General features: G+C 52.3%; 1 protein-coding gene across 1 annotated transcript in view; it reads right to left on the reverse strand.

Moving 5' to 3' along the window:
• LOC115135893 (UV radiation resistance-associated gene protein-like) overlaps positions 1 to 19,766 on the reverse strand; it is a 139,249-nt gene that overhangs the window by 81,665 nt on the left and 37,818 nt on the right. Inside the window, 4 exon segments of the mRNA XM_029671063.2 lie at positions 2,882 to 3,047; positions 8,848 to 8,908; positions 9,124 to 9,223; positions 16,473 to 16,557. Of these exon segments, the coding sequence (XP_029526923.2) occupies positions 2,882 to 3,047; positions 8,848 to 8,908; positions 9,124 to 9,223; positions 16,473 to 16,557 (412 nt within the window).

Here is a 19,766-nt window from a genome sequence, read left to right on the forward strand (position 1 = left end):
AACACACCAGCCAGTTTGTCTGCACATGCTCTGAGGATGCGGCTTGGGATGCAGTCTGGGCCAGCAGCCTTGCAAGGGTTAACACTCTTAAATGTTTTACTCATGTTGGCCCCGGAGAATGAGAGCACAGAAAAATTGGTAAGCAATGGGGGTCCGCGTCGGCGGCTCGGTTGTTTTCTTCAAAGCGGGCAAAGAAGGTGTTTAGCATGTCTAGGAGGGAGGAGTCAGTTTCCATGAGGTGGCTGGCGCTGGAATAGTAGCTGGTTGGAGTGACGGGTGGTGGAGACCCCCTGTGAGCCCCTCCAGCTGCCATGATGACACTCAGAGGAGGAGAAGAAGAAATGGCCCGATACTGGCTGTAGTTGTCTCTGATTAGGACTCACACTCTCACCATGTGCATGTTTTCGTTTAAGGGTTTGAATATATGACATATGTGTGTGTGGAGGAATGCAAGAATTTATTTACATGCCTTCCCCTGTGTCTGACTAAAACAATGATGAGCAGCATCCATACGTGCATGTGAGAGAGTATGAGAGAAAAACAGAGATAAACACGCTGGGAACATCTCATCCTTACATGGTTATTCAGTTCAAGCCCAGAACAGTCAAAAGAGTTAAATGAGGCATTGGTTAGGGGTTACTGGGGGACTTAATGGGGTCCAAGGGGCTTGCTGCCTGTCTTACGGACCTGTTAGTTACTATGAATTAATGAAGGGGTGTGGTATGGCCCTTCTCCCTTTCTTATTAATTAATTGGGCAAAATGAGGCTGTATGCATTAGCTTTTCAAATAACAGTCTGCCTGCTACCCCCTCAACCACCTAAACAGCACAGCGCAGAGCAGAAAACACACTGCCACTCTCTTCCTGTCCCACTCTGGCCATTAGCCACCACTGACACGGGACTCACAGCTGCTCCTTTTACAGTAGGCCTGTGTTGGTGTAGACAAGAGGGGGGCAATAAGCCCCTATACCTAAACAGCCTTGTAAGGGGAACACGACACACCATATAATATTGTATTTCTACCGAATGCTGGTGATCTCCATCTGCTACAAGCAAAGAATAACAGTTTAATTTGAGCAAGCTGTGCAGAACCGGAGATGACAGGCTACGACTATGTAGCGTGGCAAGATGCAATACAGACTTTGTGTTGCTTTTTCATTTCTTGGCGGTTGGCACTTTACTTACATTTATAATTAATCAATCTAGCACCAAAGGGATCAAATGTGCCCACATGTATACTTTACCCAACAGTACAGTGTCTGATAATACCTATTTTCAAAGCATCTGGTTCTTTTCATTTTTAAATCCGATGTATTATTAATTTTGATGCCCATTGTTTTTTTTTCCTGGTCGATGGGAGTCTTGCCTGGCTGTGCACAGAATGTACAGGAATGTACAGTTGCATACCTGACAGCATATGTGTGCATTCCCAAACATGCAATTATCACAAGGCAACAGGAGTTTTGTTGGAAGCTTGATGCATAGTTACCGGATCCAAACAGATACAAATAATCATTTCAATACAGTGTCCTTACTGTAATTGTGGTGCCCGGTACAATTCAAACAGGATTTAAACAAGCAGGCTGGTACAGCCCAGAGGCAAGGCCCCAAGAGTGTTATCCTTTCCTTGTGTCCATGGCAACAATATTATCCAACATATCCGTACATATTAAATACCTCTCTCCATTCAGGTACATTTGTCTAAATACAGTGTGGGTAGAACAGTGCCTAGCTTAGCCCCTGGGGTACAAAGATAAAGGCACAGGCCAAGGTGAGCAAAACAGGAATCTTCAACAATGTGCTTCATCATTATGAAAAATAGTACTGTCTACTGTCTGGGTTTTTATATGAAACGACAAAGGAACGTTCAAAACAGTGGTTGCGGCATGGTAAAGAGGATTGTAAAAAAAGACCTGTGAGTGAACCTGACACCATTTGACATGCTGCATAACATAAGGCTTAGCTGTCCAAAGCAGTCAAAAGTGTACTACTTGCACGGAATGATTACATCAAGCTTGTGACTCTACAAACTTGTTGGATGCATTTGTAGTTTGTTTTGGTTGTGTTTTGTGTTATGTTTTGCCCAATAGTAACTGAATGGTGACTGGAGTAATTGTATTTCCAAGTGAGTAGATAAGATGTTTATGAACACTTCAAAATGAATCATGATAATGCCACGATTAAGATTAATAATATTGAGTGAGAAGGTTAGAGACTTCAACAATAGGCTAACCTCTCACCATTACCAATAACAGGGGAGGTTAGCATGTAGTATATTAGGTACTAAACCTTTAACTACTTTAATACAGTATAAGTGAATTTGTCAAAATGGGGGGACTAGATACATAAAGTGCTATCATTATTAAATGGTAAAACAGATATGTATGAAAATACCCTAAAATAAGAGCTGGCATCCTGTACTGTTGCCTAATATGAAACATTCTCAAATATAAATATTTACGTTCACTCTTCAAATACATATGGAGAGGAGAGTACATGCTGTCCTCATTTAGCACCTACAGTACATAAGTCCCTTGTTATGACCAGAATCACAATGAGCTCTCCAGTCATTTAGAGTTTATCTCTACTCAACTGCAAAATTGTTGGGTACTAGGAATCCTTGGCATCCATCAACTGGCTACAGTAGGATTAGCTATTGTCCACATTTGGCCCCTTTCTGCCGTTGGCACTTTCTTATGAGCAGGATCAATACCCTCCATGCTCCTAGTTTGTCACTTTTGTCAACTATATAATAAATAAATAAATGTGTAACAGTATATGTGTGGAAGTGTTAATGAATGGAAAATGCACTTTGAATACTCAATAATTCAAATATTCAACATAAATAACGAAATATTGAAGGCTGTTGTAGGTTGCTTACTCTCTCTCCTTCTCGCTGAGCTTGTCTGTGATGGTGTCCTTGATGGAGGAGCGGGAACCCTTGTGGATCACAGGATATCTAAGAGGGATCTGCAAGAAGCAGCTGATCATCAGCACCAGGTGGGCCGTGTAACCCAGGGCAACCGCCACGCTCCCATCATCCTTCGCTGTAGGAAAAAAACAAAACCGAGGTCATTCAATTTCTGTTTGAAAGTTTTACTGTGAAATGGTAGCAGAGGGTTTGAATGAAAAACGGTTTAATTGGATCTGATTTGAAACACCATGCCTGTTAATCACGTCAATGGCTGTGTTTTAATGGTTTATTACTCCAACACACTAGAATGCTAAGACTAGAAACTGAAGCTGGTCAAAATGGCAACAACCATCTAAACAGTCTCAGTGTTTCATCTTTTCTTCAAAGCAAGAGGTCAGGAATGCTGTGACTGCAATACTAATGCATTTGATATACGTTTCATATAAATTAATCATATTGAAATGAAAGATCAAATCACGAAGGGCTAACATAATTTCAGTTTCTATCCTCAGAATGCAAACACAAAATAAAGGCATCACAACATGGAAAACACTTTGGTAAGTAATCACACGGATAAAAAGCAGTCATTTATGTGGGCAAAGTGTTTTGAAAATGACAGTGTGTTTTTAGTGACGCAACACACATGAAAACTTCAACTGCTGTAGAATACTGTACCTAATTTACTTCAAAATACTTCAGAAATGTACATGAAAAGCACAAGTGTCACATAAAACTAGCCCCTCGTTGGTCAATTATATTTTAGGGGAAAATGTTTCATCCACATTTCTGACTAGAAAACAGGCCTGCCGCCTGGAGCTGCTTTCTTTGACATCACATTAAGTTGTTTCAAGTTCACAACAGCAGAGCAGAAGGACATCGCTCCAGGAGAAAAGCTGATGCTTTCCAAATTCCCAAATCATAGTGCTTTTGTCTTAAATGTTTAGAATAACAGACTGCTGCCTTCGTGAATCTCAGACTAGTAGGGCTTAAATATGGTGTGTTGGTGCATATCTACAAGACCCTGTATTATATCATTATTGAGTCTGCAGCACCTCTGACACCAGCGCCGAGGCCATGGAGCTGACTATCTCTTAGACTGCCAATATTTTCACATATTTCCCCATAAAACTAGTTCTATCCAACATGAATGTCAGATAAAGGGAACATAAGTTTAACTGACATGTACTGGGGACACTGAAGAACTACAGCTAGGTAACCTCAGATGACAGGGAAGATTTCGTCACCTCAGAGAGAGAGAAAGTACTGGGGGGGCACTTGATTCCACCCTATGACCCCCTTCTCCTTGGGAGCATCTCTCCTCTCCCCTCTTATATCTACTCCAGCCTCTCCCCTGTCTCCTCTAACCAACACCCTCCATTCTCTACCTTACCCTTATCCAGCCTCTCCCATCTCCACTCTCCCATTTCCTGTCCCGTCTCTTCCAGCATCACCCCTCTCCCCTCAGTCTCCACATGCTGTGCAGCCCTGACACCGGTGGGTCACTAATCTACCACAGCCGTCCCCTGTATGTCACCCAACAGCCACACAGTTCTGGACATGGTCGGCTTAACACTGGGCAGGCCCTCCTTCCAGGGAGGGCCACACAGAAATCAGAGGGTCAAAGGACAGGCCTACATGATGAGGTAGGGTCAGGGAAGTGGGGTGCTGTATAGCTGTTATGGTTAAGGTGGTTAGACAGGATGTGTGGCCAGGCAGTCCCTCTTTCTCACCTCCTGTAGGCCTCTGTCCATCTCACTCGCTGTTCTACAACACAGTCACACCACATGCTCCACATCCACATGAGAAGGGAGGACAAGACAGGTTGGAGGGGGGTTGTGAGTGTGTTAGGACGCCTCTTGTAGCCCTCAGTCTCCTAGTACACTCTCACACCACATGCTACGTGGTTTACTCACTAGATTTACACCACCCCCGAAGCGCGAAGCAGCCGCACACCTCCACAGGGGATGGGAAGCCACTCAACGCTGCAGACACAAACGACGAGCCGTCACGTCAGGACGGGGATAGAGGGGGTGCATGGTCACACCGGGTTTTACGGTTGGAGTGGTGGTAGATCACCTCGTATGTGCCATCCTGATCTCAATGGATCACGATGGTTCGGACGAGGCTAGGGGGGAGGGAGGAGGCTGCTGCATCCAAGGATGAGCAGGGAAATCTGACTTTCCACAACACACATAGGTGTGACATGGAGGAAATATAAACCACTCTTGAATCTTCATCATCATCCAAACCTCTGCCGTGTAAAGACGCGCACACACACAATCCTCATCTGCTGTCCACAGTAAATGAGGCAGACTTCCGACATATTTTGCAGATAATACTATGCTGTATAAATAAGAAGTGGAGATATGAACTAACAGTCCAGTAGAGGAGTATGTAAAGAGAGAAACTGTGACTGAAACAGGAAGCAGTCTCATCCCTACACACTACCTCCAGTTACCCATGGATCTCACCACTCACTCCTTCGCCTTTTATCAATTAGATATGCTACTGCGTCCTCTCTCCTTCATCCTCTCGCCTCCTTTTGAAAAAGATGAAAGTTCATCGAGGATAGTGAACGTTGATGGAAATGTGCTCATTTGAAATGAGACGGTCCTTCTCCACTCGCGTGTCATTAGGCAAATGACATTTACAGGGGTAGATCCCAAAATAAATGTAAAGGGATCAAAACAATATTGAGTAAGCGGCGCAAGACAATTTATAACTAAGACTAAGCAGCATATTGTTTTTAAACGTGTGCATGTTTTTCTCCTCTGACACAAAGGCAGATTTCAAAACACTTCGGCGGTAGGATAAACTTGTCCTTCTGCGCCAAAGGGAGGAGTTCGAGGAGGGGAGCTTCTTCCGTTTGCCCACTAACTGACACCCTTCAAGAATTTATCGGTTTCTGGGTATCAGAGGAGAGAGGACAGAGGACAGACTTTTTCCCCCAAACGAGAAAACCCCATTCACTCTCTGGTCCTTATAGAGTATATTGGCAGCAGAAATCACAGACTCCAGAGGTCAAATAGACCGGAAGCAATTTCCACATTCTTGGATGATGGGGAGCACTTTGTTGGCCATGGACCAGCTTCCATTGACTAAAGGTTGATTCCAAGAAGTATGTTGAAACCTTTCCTGTGTTAGTACCTGGACCTTCTATCAGAGTATTTCATCTAGCCCAGTGATCACCAACCGGTCGATCGCTATCTCCAAGCCATTCCTTGTCGATCGCCAAATATTTCTGTAAAAAACAACAATAAAGCCTGGCTTTCCCATTTATTTATTTTTTGTCTCGCGCTGTTGGCACAGGTACACCAGATCCAGCTGCCCTGCACGCCAGATAAGTGAAGTGTTCCCATTTTGAATCATTTCATATGTCTGAAGATATGAACTCCGCTGCCAAGATACTCTCCCAGCAGGCCCGAGAGCAAATCAAGTAGGGCTGGGCGATAATGGCAAAATATCATATCACAGTATTTTACACATTTTGCAAGGTATTTTACTGAATTTTATGTTATTGAATAATAAAAGTTGTACATTTGCTTTATGAGTAGTGCATGACACTAGGATGCCAACAAATATATAAGTGATTTCAATGGGTCTTTCTACATTCTGATTGTTTTATACTGTTTAATTCAAATTCAACCAAAACTCATTTTGAGCATTTTCATCCATTTCTGCATTTCCTGTACTCATTTGAGATCATTTCCACTCTGCCACGTAGGGCTGCACGATACAAACAACAAATAATCTAGGCCTTATTTTATAACAAATGTTCCAAATGCGATTTGACTTGCGATTTAGAGCAAAAAACTTGGGTGAATAGTTAGAAAATAATAGTGGGCACTTAAAATACAGTGTTGTTTGAAATGTATTTATTTACCTTTATTTAACTAGGCAAGTCAGCTAAGAACAAATTCTTATTTTCAATGACAGCCTAGGAACAGTGGGTTAACTGCCTGTTCAGGGGCAGAACGACAGATTTGTACCTTGTCAGCTCGGGGATTTGAACTTGCAACCTTCCGGTTACTAGTCCAATGCTTTAACTACTAGGCTAACCTGCCACCCAAAATGCCATGGATGAGTTATTGTGACAGAGTAAGAGCAAGTGTTGATAAGAGTTTCCTATGAGACACAATAATCTTTGGCTGCATAAATGTTCTCTCTTAGCTACCTTATGTAGCTAACACATTCATACTTCACCTATTCCTCTATGATTTAGAAGATACTGTTGCACAAACAACATGCTGATTTAGGTCTACACCAGCACTAGTATTATCAGGCTGTATAGCTAGTTATGTTTGATCTAACTCAGTACAATAGCTAGATATCTAGCTAGCAATTAGCATTAGCGTCTAACACAATTTAGGCCCAACTTCCTAAGAAAAGACAAACATGCAGTTTTCAGATGTAAGAAACACAAACTAATAGTGTAATTATAGAACACTAGTGGATTTATAGCAAAGTGAAAACAGCATCATTGTCATCAACATTGTTGCATGTGCTGCGTTGACCATGCAAGCTGAACACAAGTGTCTTGTGGTCGAGGAAGAACAAATGCGCTCCTTGAATGACAGGGGGCAGGGCTAGGTATGTGTGGAAAACGGCATGGAGAAAGAGAGGACTCAAGTAGCGGACTAAACTGTAAAAATAGATATTACGTCACGTGTATCACATTTAACAAACCAAACATTCAAATACCGTTATAGAAGGTCAAGTAAAAACCCAAAACAGGCCCTTGCATCAATACCGGTAAATAGTAAAATACGGTACAAAGCACAGCCATAAAATCAAAGCAGCTATAGGCCTACCGATGGCCAATCAGATGGCTCAAATTACCATGTCTGCAGGCGATGAAAGAAAGCCTCATTGAGTGCACAGCAAAGTTGTTACTGTGAGATTTCAAAACGGTTAAAACCATGACTAGAGAGAGACTATCAATGAATACAGCAAAGAGCTGCTGTTTTTAAGAGCGTGTTCATGTTTACATTTTTACTCAGGACTGTCAACACTTTTTATTCAACACTTGTGCGTTCTCCCTACTTCCACATGTGCAACAACCAGCACTGCAGCTGAAATAAATGAGTAGGAAATTGTATCGATAGGCTTGCTTTGTTATTATTAGTGGCTTGGCTCTTTTTTAATATTTCACTTTCTCTGGTCATAGGAGTAACAACAAACTTGCGCATGAGGCACAAGACGATGTCCCTTTTTTGTTCAGTGTCATTGGCGGAAAGGGAGAATGGAGGGACGTTGAGAGGGAAACTCTCTGAGTCTGCTGCTCTCTCCCTCTGCTGAGACTGGCCATCAGATGCAAGCACCACCAGTCCAGTAAAAAGACTAAATTATTCAAATGTATCCTCACTCAGCTGTGCCTCACAAGTAACACAACAACTGATCTATTACCAGTGTGATCATACAGCCTACCTCAAACAAATGGTCTGAGAACAACAATGCTTTGGCAGGGCAATTAAAGCAAATGCAATATGCAGTGATAATGTATTGGGCCTCTAGTCTCCTGAACAAACCCCATTGCTACGGTACTGTTTTTAATAGGTTAATGTTGCATATGCTTACATTTTTTAAAATCACGTTCCCCAAAAATGTGAGCGTTAGATCTCGGCTTGCATTTTGACTCAAAAGTGATCTTGACCACTGATCTAGCCCATACAAACACAGCTGCCTCCGCCACTAAAGTCACAGTTTCCTCCATCAGCTGCAACTTCTGAAACACTTGTCATTGAACCTTAGAGCAGATATTGTACTGTTGTAGTGGACTATAGGGAATAGTGCCATTTGGGTCACAAAACGTAGTGTCCCTACTACAGGGTCAGAAGTTTGAACCTTCAATAAAAGGAAACAAATGAGCCCCGTGTTATGCACGTCTCTGTCACTCCAAACCCCTCCATTTCCTGGTGAAATAGATAGGTTACCTTGGAAATCCTCCGAGTTGGGCAGCTTCACTCCACAGATGACATAATCGGACTGATTAGCCTGTAGGACAATTAAACAAGAGTTTTATGAGGATGAGAATCCAAGAACCAAAAATACCATATTCAGAGCAAGAGAGAAATTGTAGCGTGAGGGGAAGGGAAAAGCTTGGAGAGCAAAGGGGGCACTCTCCTTAGAAATTGTAATGACCACTGATTATTTAAGCCATTCAGCTCTGTCACAGCTCTGCGTGCGTTACTCAGGAGGAGATTACTCACGGCCGTGGTGACCAAGTCGATGGGGTAGATGTAGGATAGCTCAGAGAGGAGCTGGCGACAGCGGAAGGTGAGCTGAGCATTGGACTTGAGGAACAGCTCCCTGGGGAGACAGGCACAGAGACAGTAACACACACAACCACTTCATGACTCACTGCCCTGACCGACACAAAAAGGACAATAACCGAGGAGGAAGAGAACAGAGGGAGGACTGGGGATGGAGAGGACAAGAGACTGGCTCAAATAGACAGGGTCAAAGAGGCAGGATGATAAAAAGGAGGAAAGGAAAATGGGTGGAATAGATAGATGAGTAGGTGAGGAAGAGGAGAAAGACAGAGGGAAGGTACGGTACATTAATATATACATATAATAGGTGAGGGAATAATAACCAAAGTGGCAATGGGGAGAGTGAGGCGAGACCTGACATCTCAGCTGTAGAGAAAGGGAATAAGGGGTGTATGTAGGGGGATAGAGAGGTGGGGTGAGGGACGGATGGAGGGTAGCTATGGTGATCGTTAGTAATGAGGGGTGGCGGTGCGTTGATGGGAGCCTGAGGTTGAAGAGGAGAATAGCAGGGTTGTGTTTGACTTGGCCCAGGCCTGGATGAGAGAGACCTAATGGCTCTGCTCTGAATCATTTCCACAGTAATTGTAAGAGCAACTCAATTATCATAACTTCCAAACTACCCCCTTCCCCACCTCCACATTACCGGATTTGGCAGGGAGGGTAACTCACAAACCTGACTTGCCTAGGTGAGAAAGATAAAACATCTGGAATCATGTTTGTTTTCTCATGTCCACCACTTGACAGCTACTGGAGTCTGACTTCAGAGCAGTCTGAGAAGTCAGAAGTATGTGAGTGAGTGAGAGAGAGAATGTGCGTGCACAGTACTGTATAAGTGTGAGTCTGTACAGTACTGTATGTCCCAGCACTGGGGGAGTACAGTTTTGTGGGTAATGGGCCATCATTTCAGACACATGAAAAGGTGTTGGGGAGAAAATGATCATTGGATGTGAAATGGCCTTGTGAAAGATCCTTATCTTTCACATGTACTCCTCCCCCCATCCTGCCTGCCCTGCCTCCCTCCCTGCTGTGCCTGCCTGCTTGCCGTGCCTCCCTGCCTGCTTGCCTCCGTGCGTCCCTGCTTGCCTGCGTGAGTCCCTGCCTGCCTCCGTGAGTCCCTGCCTGCCCGCCCGCCTGCCTCCGTGCGTGCGTCCCTCCCTGCCCGCCCGCCCGCCTCAGTGCGTCCCCGCCCGCACGCCCGCCTCCGTGCGTCCCCGCCCGCACGCCCGCCTCCGTGTGTCCCTCCCTGCCTGCCCGCCCGCCTGCCTGTGCCTCCCCGCCCGCCCGCCCGCCTGCCTCCGTGCATCCCCGCCCGCACGCCCGCCTCCGTGCGTCCCCCCGCCCGCCTCCGTGCGTCCCCGCCCGCCTGCCTCCGTGCGTCCCTGCCTGCCTCCGTGCGTCCCTGCCTGCCTGTCTGCCTCCGTGCGTCCCTGCCTGCCCGCCTGCCTCCGTGCGTTCCGTTCGTCCTGCCTGCCTGCCTCCGTGCGTTCCGTTCGTCCTGCCTGCCTCCGTGCGTCCCTGCCTGCCTCCGTGCGTCCCTGCCTGCCTGTCTGCCTCCGTGCGTCCCTGCCTGCCTGTCTGCCTCCGTGCGTCCCTGCCTGCCTGTCTGCCTCCGTGCGTCCCTGCCTGCCTGACTGCCTCCGTGCGTCCCTGCCTGCCTGACTGCCTCCGTGCGTCCCTGACTGCCTCCTGTCCCTGCCTGCCTCCGTGCGCGTCCCTGCCTGCCTCCGTGCGTCCCTGCCTGCCTCCGTGCGTCCCCCTGTCTGCCTCCGTGCGTCCCTGCCTGCCTGCCTCCGTGCGTCCCTGCCTGCCTCCGTGCGTCCCTCCTCCGTGCGTCCCTGCCTGCCTGTCTGCCTCCGTGCGTCCCTGCCTGCCTGTCTGCCTCCGTGCGTCCCTGCCTGCCTGCCTGCCTGCCTCCGTGCGTCCCTGCCTGCCTCCGTGCGTCCCTGCCTGCCTGCCTGCCTGCCTGCCTCCGTGCGTCCCTGCCTGCCTCTGCCTGCCTCCGTCTCCCTCCCTGCCCGTCCCCGCCCGCCTCCGTGCGTCCCCGCCCGCCCCGCCCGCCCGCCTCCGTGCGTCCCCGCCCGCCTCCGTGCGTCCCTGCCTGCCCCCACGCCCGCCTCCGTGCGTCCCCGCCCGCACGCCCGCCTCCGTGCGTCCCCGCCCGCCTGCCTCCGTGCGTCCCTGCCTGCCTCCGTGCGTCCCTGCCTGCCTGTCTGCCTCCGTGCGTCCCTGCCTGCCCGCCTGCCTCCCGTTCCCTCGTCCTGCCTGCCTGCCTCCGTGCGTTCCCTCGTCCTGCCTGCCCCGCGTCCCTGCCTGCCTCCGTGCGTCCCTGCCTGCCTGTCTGCCTCCGTGCGTCCCTGCCTGCCTGTCTGCCTCCGTGCGTCCCTGCCTGCCTGTCTGCCTCCGTGCGTCCCTGCCTGCCTGACTGCCTCCGTGCGTCCCTGCATGCCTGACTGCCTCCGTGCGTCCCTGACTGCCTCCGTGCGTCCCTGCCTGCCTCCGTGCGTCCCTGCCTGCCTCCGTGCGTCCCTGTCTGCCTCCGTGCGTCCCTGTCTGCCTCCGTGCGTCCCTGCCTGCCTCCGTGCGTCCCTGCCTGCCTCCGTGCGTCCCTGCCTGCCTCCGTGCGTCCCTGCCTGCCTCCGTGCGTCCCTGCCTGCCTGTCTGCCTCCGTGCGTCCCTGCCTGCCTGTCTGCCTCCGTGCGTCCCTGCCTGCCTGCCTGCCTGCCTCCGTGCGTCCCTGCCTGCCTCCGTGCGTCCCTGCCTGCCTGCCTGCCTGCCTGCCTCCGTGCGTCCCTCCCTGCCTGCCTGTCTGCCTGCCTCCGTGCGTCCCTGCCTGCCTGTCTGCCTCCGTGCGTCCCTGCCTGCCTGTCTGCCTCCGTGCGTCCCTGCCTGCCTACCTCCATGCGTTCCTACCTGCCTGCTGTGCCTCCGTGCGTCCCTGCCTTGTCCCTGCCTGCCCCGTGCGTCCCTGCCTCCCTCTGTGCGTCCCCGCCTGCGTGAGTTCATCCCTTCCTGCATGAGTTCGTCCCTGCCTGCCTGCCTGCGTGTGTGCGTTCGTCCCTGCCTGCCTGCCTGCCTGCCTGCCTCCCTCCCTGCATCTGTGCGTCCCTTCCTGTCTGCCTGCCTCCGTGCATCCCTGCCTGCGTGAGTTTGTCCCAGCCAGCCAGCATCCCTGCCTGTGTGAGTTTGTCCCAGCCAGCATCCGTGCGTGCGTGCGTCCCTGCCTGCCTGCCAGCCTGCCTCCGTGCGTCCCTGCCTGCCTGCCAGCCTTCCTCCGTGCGTCCCTGCCTGCGTGAGTTTGTCCCAGCCAGCCAGCATCCCTGCCTGCGTGAGTTTGTCCCAGCCAGCATCCGTACGTACGTGCGTGCGTGCGTCCCTGCCTGCCTGCCAGCCAGCCTCTGTGCGTCCCTGCCAGCCAGCCAGCCTCCGTGCGTCCCTGCCTGCCTGCCTGCCAGCCTCTGTGCGTCCCTGCCTGCCTGCCAGCCAGCCAGCCTCCGTGCGTCCCTGCCTGCCTGCCAGCCAGCCAGCCTCCGTGCGTCCCTGCCTGCCTGCCAGCCAGCCAGCCTCCGTGCGTCCCTGCCTGCCTGCCAGCCAGCCTCTGTGCGTCCCTGCCTGCCTGCAAGCCTGCCTCCGTGCGTCCCTGCCTGCGTGAGTTTGTCCCAGCCAGCCAGCATCCCTGCCTGCGTGAGTTTGTCCCAGCCAGCATCCGTACGTGCGTGCGTGCGTCCCTGCCTGCCTCCGTGCGTCCCTGCCTCTGTGCGTCCCTGCCTGCCTGCCAGCCAGCCAGCCTCCGTGCGTCCCTGCCTGCCTGCCTGCCAGCCTCTGTGCGTCCCTGCCTGCCTGCCTGCCAGCCTCCGTGCGTCCCTGCCTGCCTGCCAGCCAGCCTCCGTGCGTCCCTGCCTGCCTGCCAGCCAGCCTCCGTGCGTCCCTGCCTGCCAGCCAGCCAGCCTCCGTGCGTCCCTCCCTGCCTGCCTGCCAGCCAGCCTCCGTGCGTCCCTGCCTGCCTGCCAGCCAGTCTCCGTGCGTCCCTGCCTGCCTCCGTGCGTCCCTGCCTGCCTCCGTGCGTCCCTGCCTGCCTGCCAGCCAGCCTCCGTGCGTCCCTGCCTGCCAGCCAGCCTCTGTGCGTCCCTGCCTGCCTGCCTGCCAGCCAGCCTCCGTGCGTCCCTGCCTGCCTGCCAGCCAGCCTCCGTGCGTCCCTGCCTGCCTGCCAGCCAGCCTCCGTGCGTCCCTGCCTGCCTGCCAGCCAGCCTCCGTGCGTCCCTGCCTGCCTGCCTGCCAGCCAGCCTCCGTGCGTCCCTGCCTGCCTGCCAGCCAGCCTCCGTGCGTCCCTGCCTGCCTGCCAGCCAGCCTCCGTGCGTCCCTGCCTGCCTGCCAGCCAGCCTCCGTGCGTCCCTGCCTGCCTGCCTGCCAGCCAGCCTCCGTGCGTCCCTGCCTGCCTGCCAGCCAGCCTCCGTGCGTCCCTGCCTGCCTGCCAGCCAGCCTCCGTGCGTCCCTGCCTGCCTGCCTGCCTGCCTGCCTGCCAGCCAGCCTCCGTGCGTCCCTGCCTGCCTGCCAGCCAGCCTCCGTGCGTCCCTGCCTGCCTGCCTGCCTGCCAGCCAGCCTCCGTGCGTCCCTGCCTGCCAGCCAGCCTCCGTGCGTCCCTGCCTGCCTGCCTGCCAGCCAGCCTCCGTGCGTCCCTGCCTGCCTGCCAGCCAGCCTCCGTGCGTCCCTGCCTGCCTGCCAGCCTGCCTCCGTGCGTCCCTGCCTGCCTGCCAGCCAGCCTCCGTGCGTCCCTGCCTGCCAGCCAGCCTCTGTGCGTCCCTGCCTGCCTGCCTGCCAGCCAGCCTCCGTGCGTCCCTGCCTGCCTGCCTGCCAGCCAGCCTCCGTGCGTCCCTGCCTGCCTGCCAGCCAGCCTCCGTGCGTCCCTGCCTGCCTGCCAGCCAGCCTCCGTGCGTCCCTGCCTGCCTGCCTGCCAGCCAGCCTCCGTGCGTCCCTGCCTGCCTGCCTGCCAGCCAGCCTCCGTGCGTCCCTGCCTGCCTGCCAGCCAGCCTCCGTGCGTCCCTGCCTGCCTGCCTGCCAGCCAGCCTCCGTGCGTCCCTGCCTGCCAGCCAGCCAGCCTCCGTGCGTCCCTGCCTGCCAGCCAGCCTCCGTGCGTCCCTGCCTGCCTGCCTGCCAGCCAGCCTCCGTGCGTCCCTGCCTGCCTGCCTGCCAGCCAGCCTCCGTGCGTCCCTGCCTGCCTGCCAGCCAGCCTCCGTGCGTCCCTGCCTGCCTGCCTGCCTGCCTGCCAGCCAGCCTCCGTGCGTCCCTACCTGCCTGCCAGCCAGCCTCCGTGCGTCCCTGCCTGCCAGCCAGCCTCCGTGCGTCCCTGCCTGCCTGCCTGCCAGCCAGCCTCCGTGCGTCCCTGCCTGCCTGCCAGCCAGCCAGCCTCCGTGCGTCCCTGCCTGCCTGCCAGCCAGCCTCCGTGCGTCCCTGCCTGCCTGCCTGCCTGCCAGCCAGCCTCCGTGCGTCCCTGCCTGCCTGCCTGCCAGCCAGCCTCCGTGCGTCCCTGCCTGCCTGCCTGCCTGCCAGCCAGCCTCCGTGCGTCCCTGCCTGCCAGCCAGCCTCCGTGCGTCCCTGCCTGCCTGCCTGCCAGCCAGCCTCCGTGCGTCCCTGCCTGCCTGCCTGCCAGCCAGCCTCCGTGCGTCCCTGCCTGCCTGCCTGCCTGCCAGCCAGCCTCCGTGCGTCCCTGCCTGCCTGCCAGCCTCCGTGCGTCCCTGCCTGCCTGCCAGCCAGCCTCCGTGCGTCCCTGCCTGCCTGCCAGCCAGCCTCCGTGCGTCCCTGCCTGCCTGCCAGCCAGCCTCCGTGCGTCCCTGCCTGCCTGCCAGCCAGCCTCCGTGCGTCCCTGCCTGCCAGCCAGCCAGCCTCCGTGCGTCCCTGCCTGCCTGCCAGCCAGCCTCCGTGCGTCCCTGCCTGCCTGCCAGCCAGCCTTCGTGCGTCCCTGCCTGCCTGCCTGCCAGCCAGCCTCCGTGCGTCCCTGCCTGCCTGCCAGCCTCCGTGCGTCCCTGCCTGCCTGCCAGCCAGCCTCCGTGCGTCCCTGCCTGCCTGCCAGCCAGCCTCCGTGCGTCCCTGCCTGCCTGCCAGCCAGCCTCCGTGCGTCCCTGCCTGCCTGCCAGCCAGCCTCCGTGCGTCCCTGCCTGCCTGCCAGCCAGCCTCCGTGCGTCCCTGCCTGCCTGCCAGCCAGCCTCCCGTCCCTGCCTGCCTGCCAGCCAGCCTCCGTGCGTCCCTGCCTGCCTGCCAGCCAGCCTCCGTGCGTCCCTGCCTGCCTGCCAGCCAGCCTCCGTGCATCCCTGCCTGCCTGCCAGCCAGCCTCCGTGCGTCCCTGCCTGCCTGCCAGCCAGCCTCCGTGCGTCCCTGGCTGGCTGCCAGCCAGCCTCCGTGCGTCCCTGGCTGGCTGCCAGCCAGCCTCCGTGCGTCCCTGGCTGGCTGCCAGCCAGCCTCCGTGCGTCCCTGGCTGGCTGCCAGCCAGCCTCCGTGCGTCCCTGGCTGGCTGCCAGCCAGCCTCCGTGCGTCCCTGCCTGCTTGCCAGCCAGCCTCCGTGCGTCCCTGCCTGCTTGCCTGACTGCCTCCGTGCGTCCCTGGCTGGCTGCCTGACTGCCTCCGTGCATCACGGCCTGCCGACTCAGAAGATACAGATGCTTCCTAGAAACCTCCCATCTCAGTACAGCAGACTTTGTCTTAACCGTTCTGGTTAAGTCCATATGCAAGACCCTCCAATCCCCCATTTAAACCCAAACCACCACAGACAGACTTCCAGGAACCTGCTTATTACATGAACTCAGCAACTCTCTCTAACAAACACTTTTTTCCACCTACTGAACCATACATACACATTTTTCCAGTCAAAGTCAATTTCCTTGTTTACATGATGCATTGGTGGGTATCTTTTCATGCTGCCCAGCCAGCTAGTGTTTATACTGTAGCATTGTGCTTTTACTCCTGTTCTGGTCCCATCACTGCCAGGTAGCCAGACAACCAAACTGTGTATATACAGGGTCGACACAGTGTGCACCCCTGCAGGCAAAGGCATCAGACTGGTCTTTGACGCAATCTGCTTACTCTCGCTCAGGCTAAAAACACAAATAGGCAGCGCTAAGCCAACATCCCCTCTTGGTAAGCAGGCTGTAATCTCCCCACAGCATTTACAACCATTGACAGCATATTAGAACACGCCATTCTGTGGGGCTTGGGTCATTTCTAGCAGATGGCACGGTGAACGAACTGGGAGCGTGTGTGTGTAAAAAGATATACTTTAATTACAGGTTGACACTTACCTTTTGGCAGTACATTCTTTCTGCTGCTCTGTTAACGACTCCCTCTCAAGCTCCAGACTCCGGTATTTGGTGGAGAACGCTTCCTCTAGGGAATGAGAAGGGAGGATGAGAGAGGAATACGAGAAGAAAGAAAAGAGGGAAAGAAAGGAGCGATGAATTTAAGAGAGATAGCGAAAGAGATGAAAGCAACAGGGAGAGAGAGAAAATGAGGTGGTAAATTACCAGGTGTGTTCTGTTCTGGTGAATTTGCACTAGTATCTAGATGTGATTGTTCAAATCAAAACTTTGTCACATCCGCCAAATACAACAGAAATACCAAATACCTTACCATGAAATGCTTACTTACCAGCCCTTAACTAACAATGCAGTTAAGAAAAATAAGAGTTAAGAAAATGTTTAAGAGCACAATAACGAGGCTATATACAGGGGGTACTGGTACCGAGTCAATGTGCGGGGGCACAGGTTAGTCAAGGTAATTGAGCTAATATGTACAAGTAGGTAGGGGTAAAGTGACTATGCATAGATAGAGTAGCAGCAGCATAACACAAAAATTGGGGGGAGGGTCAACGCAAATAGTCTGGGTAGCCATTTGATTAGCTGTTGAGCAGTCTTATGGCTTGGAAGCTCATAAGAAGCCTTTTGGACCTAGACTTGGCGCTCCGTTAGCACTTGCCGTGCGGTAGCAGAGAGAACAGTATACGACTACGGTGACTGGAGTCTTTGGCAATGTTTTAGGGCCTTCCTCTGACACCGCCTAATATAGAAGTCATGGATGGCAGGAAGCTTGACCCTAGTGATGTACTGGGCCATATGCACTACCCTCTGTAGAGCCTTGCGGTCAGAGGCCGAGCAGTTGACATACCAGGCAGTGATGCAATCGGTCAGGATGCTCTTGATGGTGGAGCTGTAGAACTTAAGGATCTGAGGACCATTGACAAATCTTTTCAGTCTCCTGAGGGGGAATAGGCTTTGTCATGCCCTCTTCACAACTGTCTTGGAGTGATAGTTTATTGGTGATGTGGACACCATGGAACTTAAAGCTCTCAACCTGTTCCACTACAACCTCGTCTATGAAAATGGGGGTGTCCTCCTTTTCCTGTAGTCCACGATCATCTTCTTGATAGGTTGTTGCCTACCCTTACTACCGGGAGGCGGCCCATCAGGAAGTATAGGATCCAGTTACAGAGGGAGGTGTTTAGTCCCAAGGTCCATAGCTTAGTGATGAGCTTTGTGGGCACTATGGTGTTGAACGCTGAGCTGTAGTCAATGAATAGCATTTTCACATAGGTGTTCCTTTTGTCCAGGTGGGAAAGGGCAGTGTGGAGTGCAATAGAGATTGCATCATCTGTGGATCTGTTGGGGCATTACACAAATTGGAGTTGGGTCTAGGGTTTCTGTGATGATGGTGTTTATGTGAGCCATAATAGTCCTTTCAAAGCACTTTATAGCTACAGACATGAGTGCTACGGGTCGGTAGTCATTTAGGCAGGTTACCTCTGTGTTCTTGGGAACAGGGACTATAGTGGTCTGCTTGAAACATTTAGGTATTACAGACTCTGTCAAGGAGAGGTTGAAAATGTCAGTGAAGACACTTGCCAGTTGGTCAGAGCATGCTTGGAGTACACATCCTGGTAATCCATCTGGCCCTGCAGCCTTGTGAATGTTGACCTGTTTAAAAGGTCTTACATCGGCTACGGAAAGCATGATCACACAGTCATCCGGAATAGCTGGTGCTCTCATGCATGCTTCAGTGTTGCTTGCCTTGAAGTGCACGTAAATATCATTTAACTCATCTGGTCGGCTCGTTTCACTGGACAGCTCGCGGCTGGGCTTCCCTTTGTAGTCCGTAATAGTTTGCAAGCCCTACCACATCTGGCGAGTGTCAGAGCCGGTGTAGTAGAACTCAATCTTAATCCTGTATTGACGCTTTGCCTGTTTGATGGTTCATCTGAGGGCATAGTGGGATTTCTTATAAGCGCCCAGATTAGTTTCCCGCTCCTTGAAAGTGGCAGCTCTAGCCTTTAGCTCGATGCAGATGTTGCCTGTAATCCATGGCTTCTGGTTGGGATATGTACATACCGCCACAGTGGGGATGACGTTGTCGATGTACTTATTGATGAAGCCGATGACTGAGGTGGTATACTCCTCAATGTCGTTGGATGAATCCCGGAACATATTCCAGTCTGTGCTAGCAAAACAGTCCTGTAGCGTAGCATCCTCCAGTTGTTTTTCTCTGGTTGCACGTGACATGCTGGTAGAAATGAGGTAAAACAGATTTAAGTTTAACTGCATTAAAGTCCCCGGCCACTAGAAGCACTGCTTCTGGATGAGCATTTTCTTGTTTGCTTATGGCATAGAGTTACTTGGTGGTAAATAGACGGCTATGAATAATATAGATGAGAACTCACTTGGTAGAAAGTGTGGTCTACATAAGGTACTCCTCAGGCAAGCAATACCTCAAGACTTCTTTAATATTAGACATCACGCACCAGCTGCTATTGACGAATAGACACACACACCCACCCCTTGGCTTACCAGACGTAGCTTCTCTGCTCTGGCGGTGCATGGAAAATCCTGCCAGCTCTATATTAACCATGCCTTCATTCAGTCACGACTCGGTGAAATATAAGATATTACAGTTAATGACCGGTTGGTAGGATAATCTTGATAGTAGGTTACTGATTTAATTTTCCAATGATTGCACATTGGCCAATAGAATGGATTGTAGTTCAGGTTTATTCGCTCGCCTACGAATTTGCAGACGGCTCCCCGACCTCCGCCCCCTTTTTCTCCGTCTTTTCTTTAAGCAAATGACGGAGATTTGGGCCTGTTCCCGGGAAAGCAGTAAATCCTTCTCGTCGGACTCGTTAAAGGAAAAAGCTTCTTCCAGTTTGAGTTGAGTAATCGCAGTTCTGATGTCCAGAAGTTATTTTCAGTCATAAGAGATGGTAGCAGCAACATTATGTACAAAATAAGTTTTTAAAAAACTAACAACATAGCACAGTTGGTTAAGAGCATGTAAAAAGTCAGCCATCCTCTCTGCGCCAGCCATCCTCCACCAAATATTCCCCCTGGCTTGGTTTTTGCTCTGACATGCACTGTCAACTGTGGGACCTTATATAGACAGGTGTGTTCCTTTTCAAATGATGTCCAATCAATTTAATTTACCACAGGTGGACTCCAATCAAGTTGTAGAAACATCAAGGATGATCAATGGAAACAGGATGCACCTGAGCTCAATTTAGAGTCTCATCGCAAAGGGTCAGAATACCTTATTTACATACGGATCTGTTT

The sequence above is a fragment of the Oncorhynchus nerka genome, linkage group LG10 (assembly GCF_034236695.1).
Source record: "Oncorhynchus nerka isolate Pitt River linkage group LG10, Oner_Uvic_2.0, whole genome shotgun sequence".
Lineage (NCBI taxonomy): Eukaryota > Metazoa > Chordata > Actinopteri > Salmoniformes > Salmonidae > Oncorhynchus > Oncorhynchus nerka.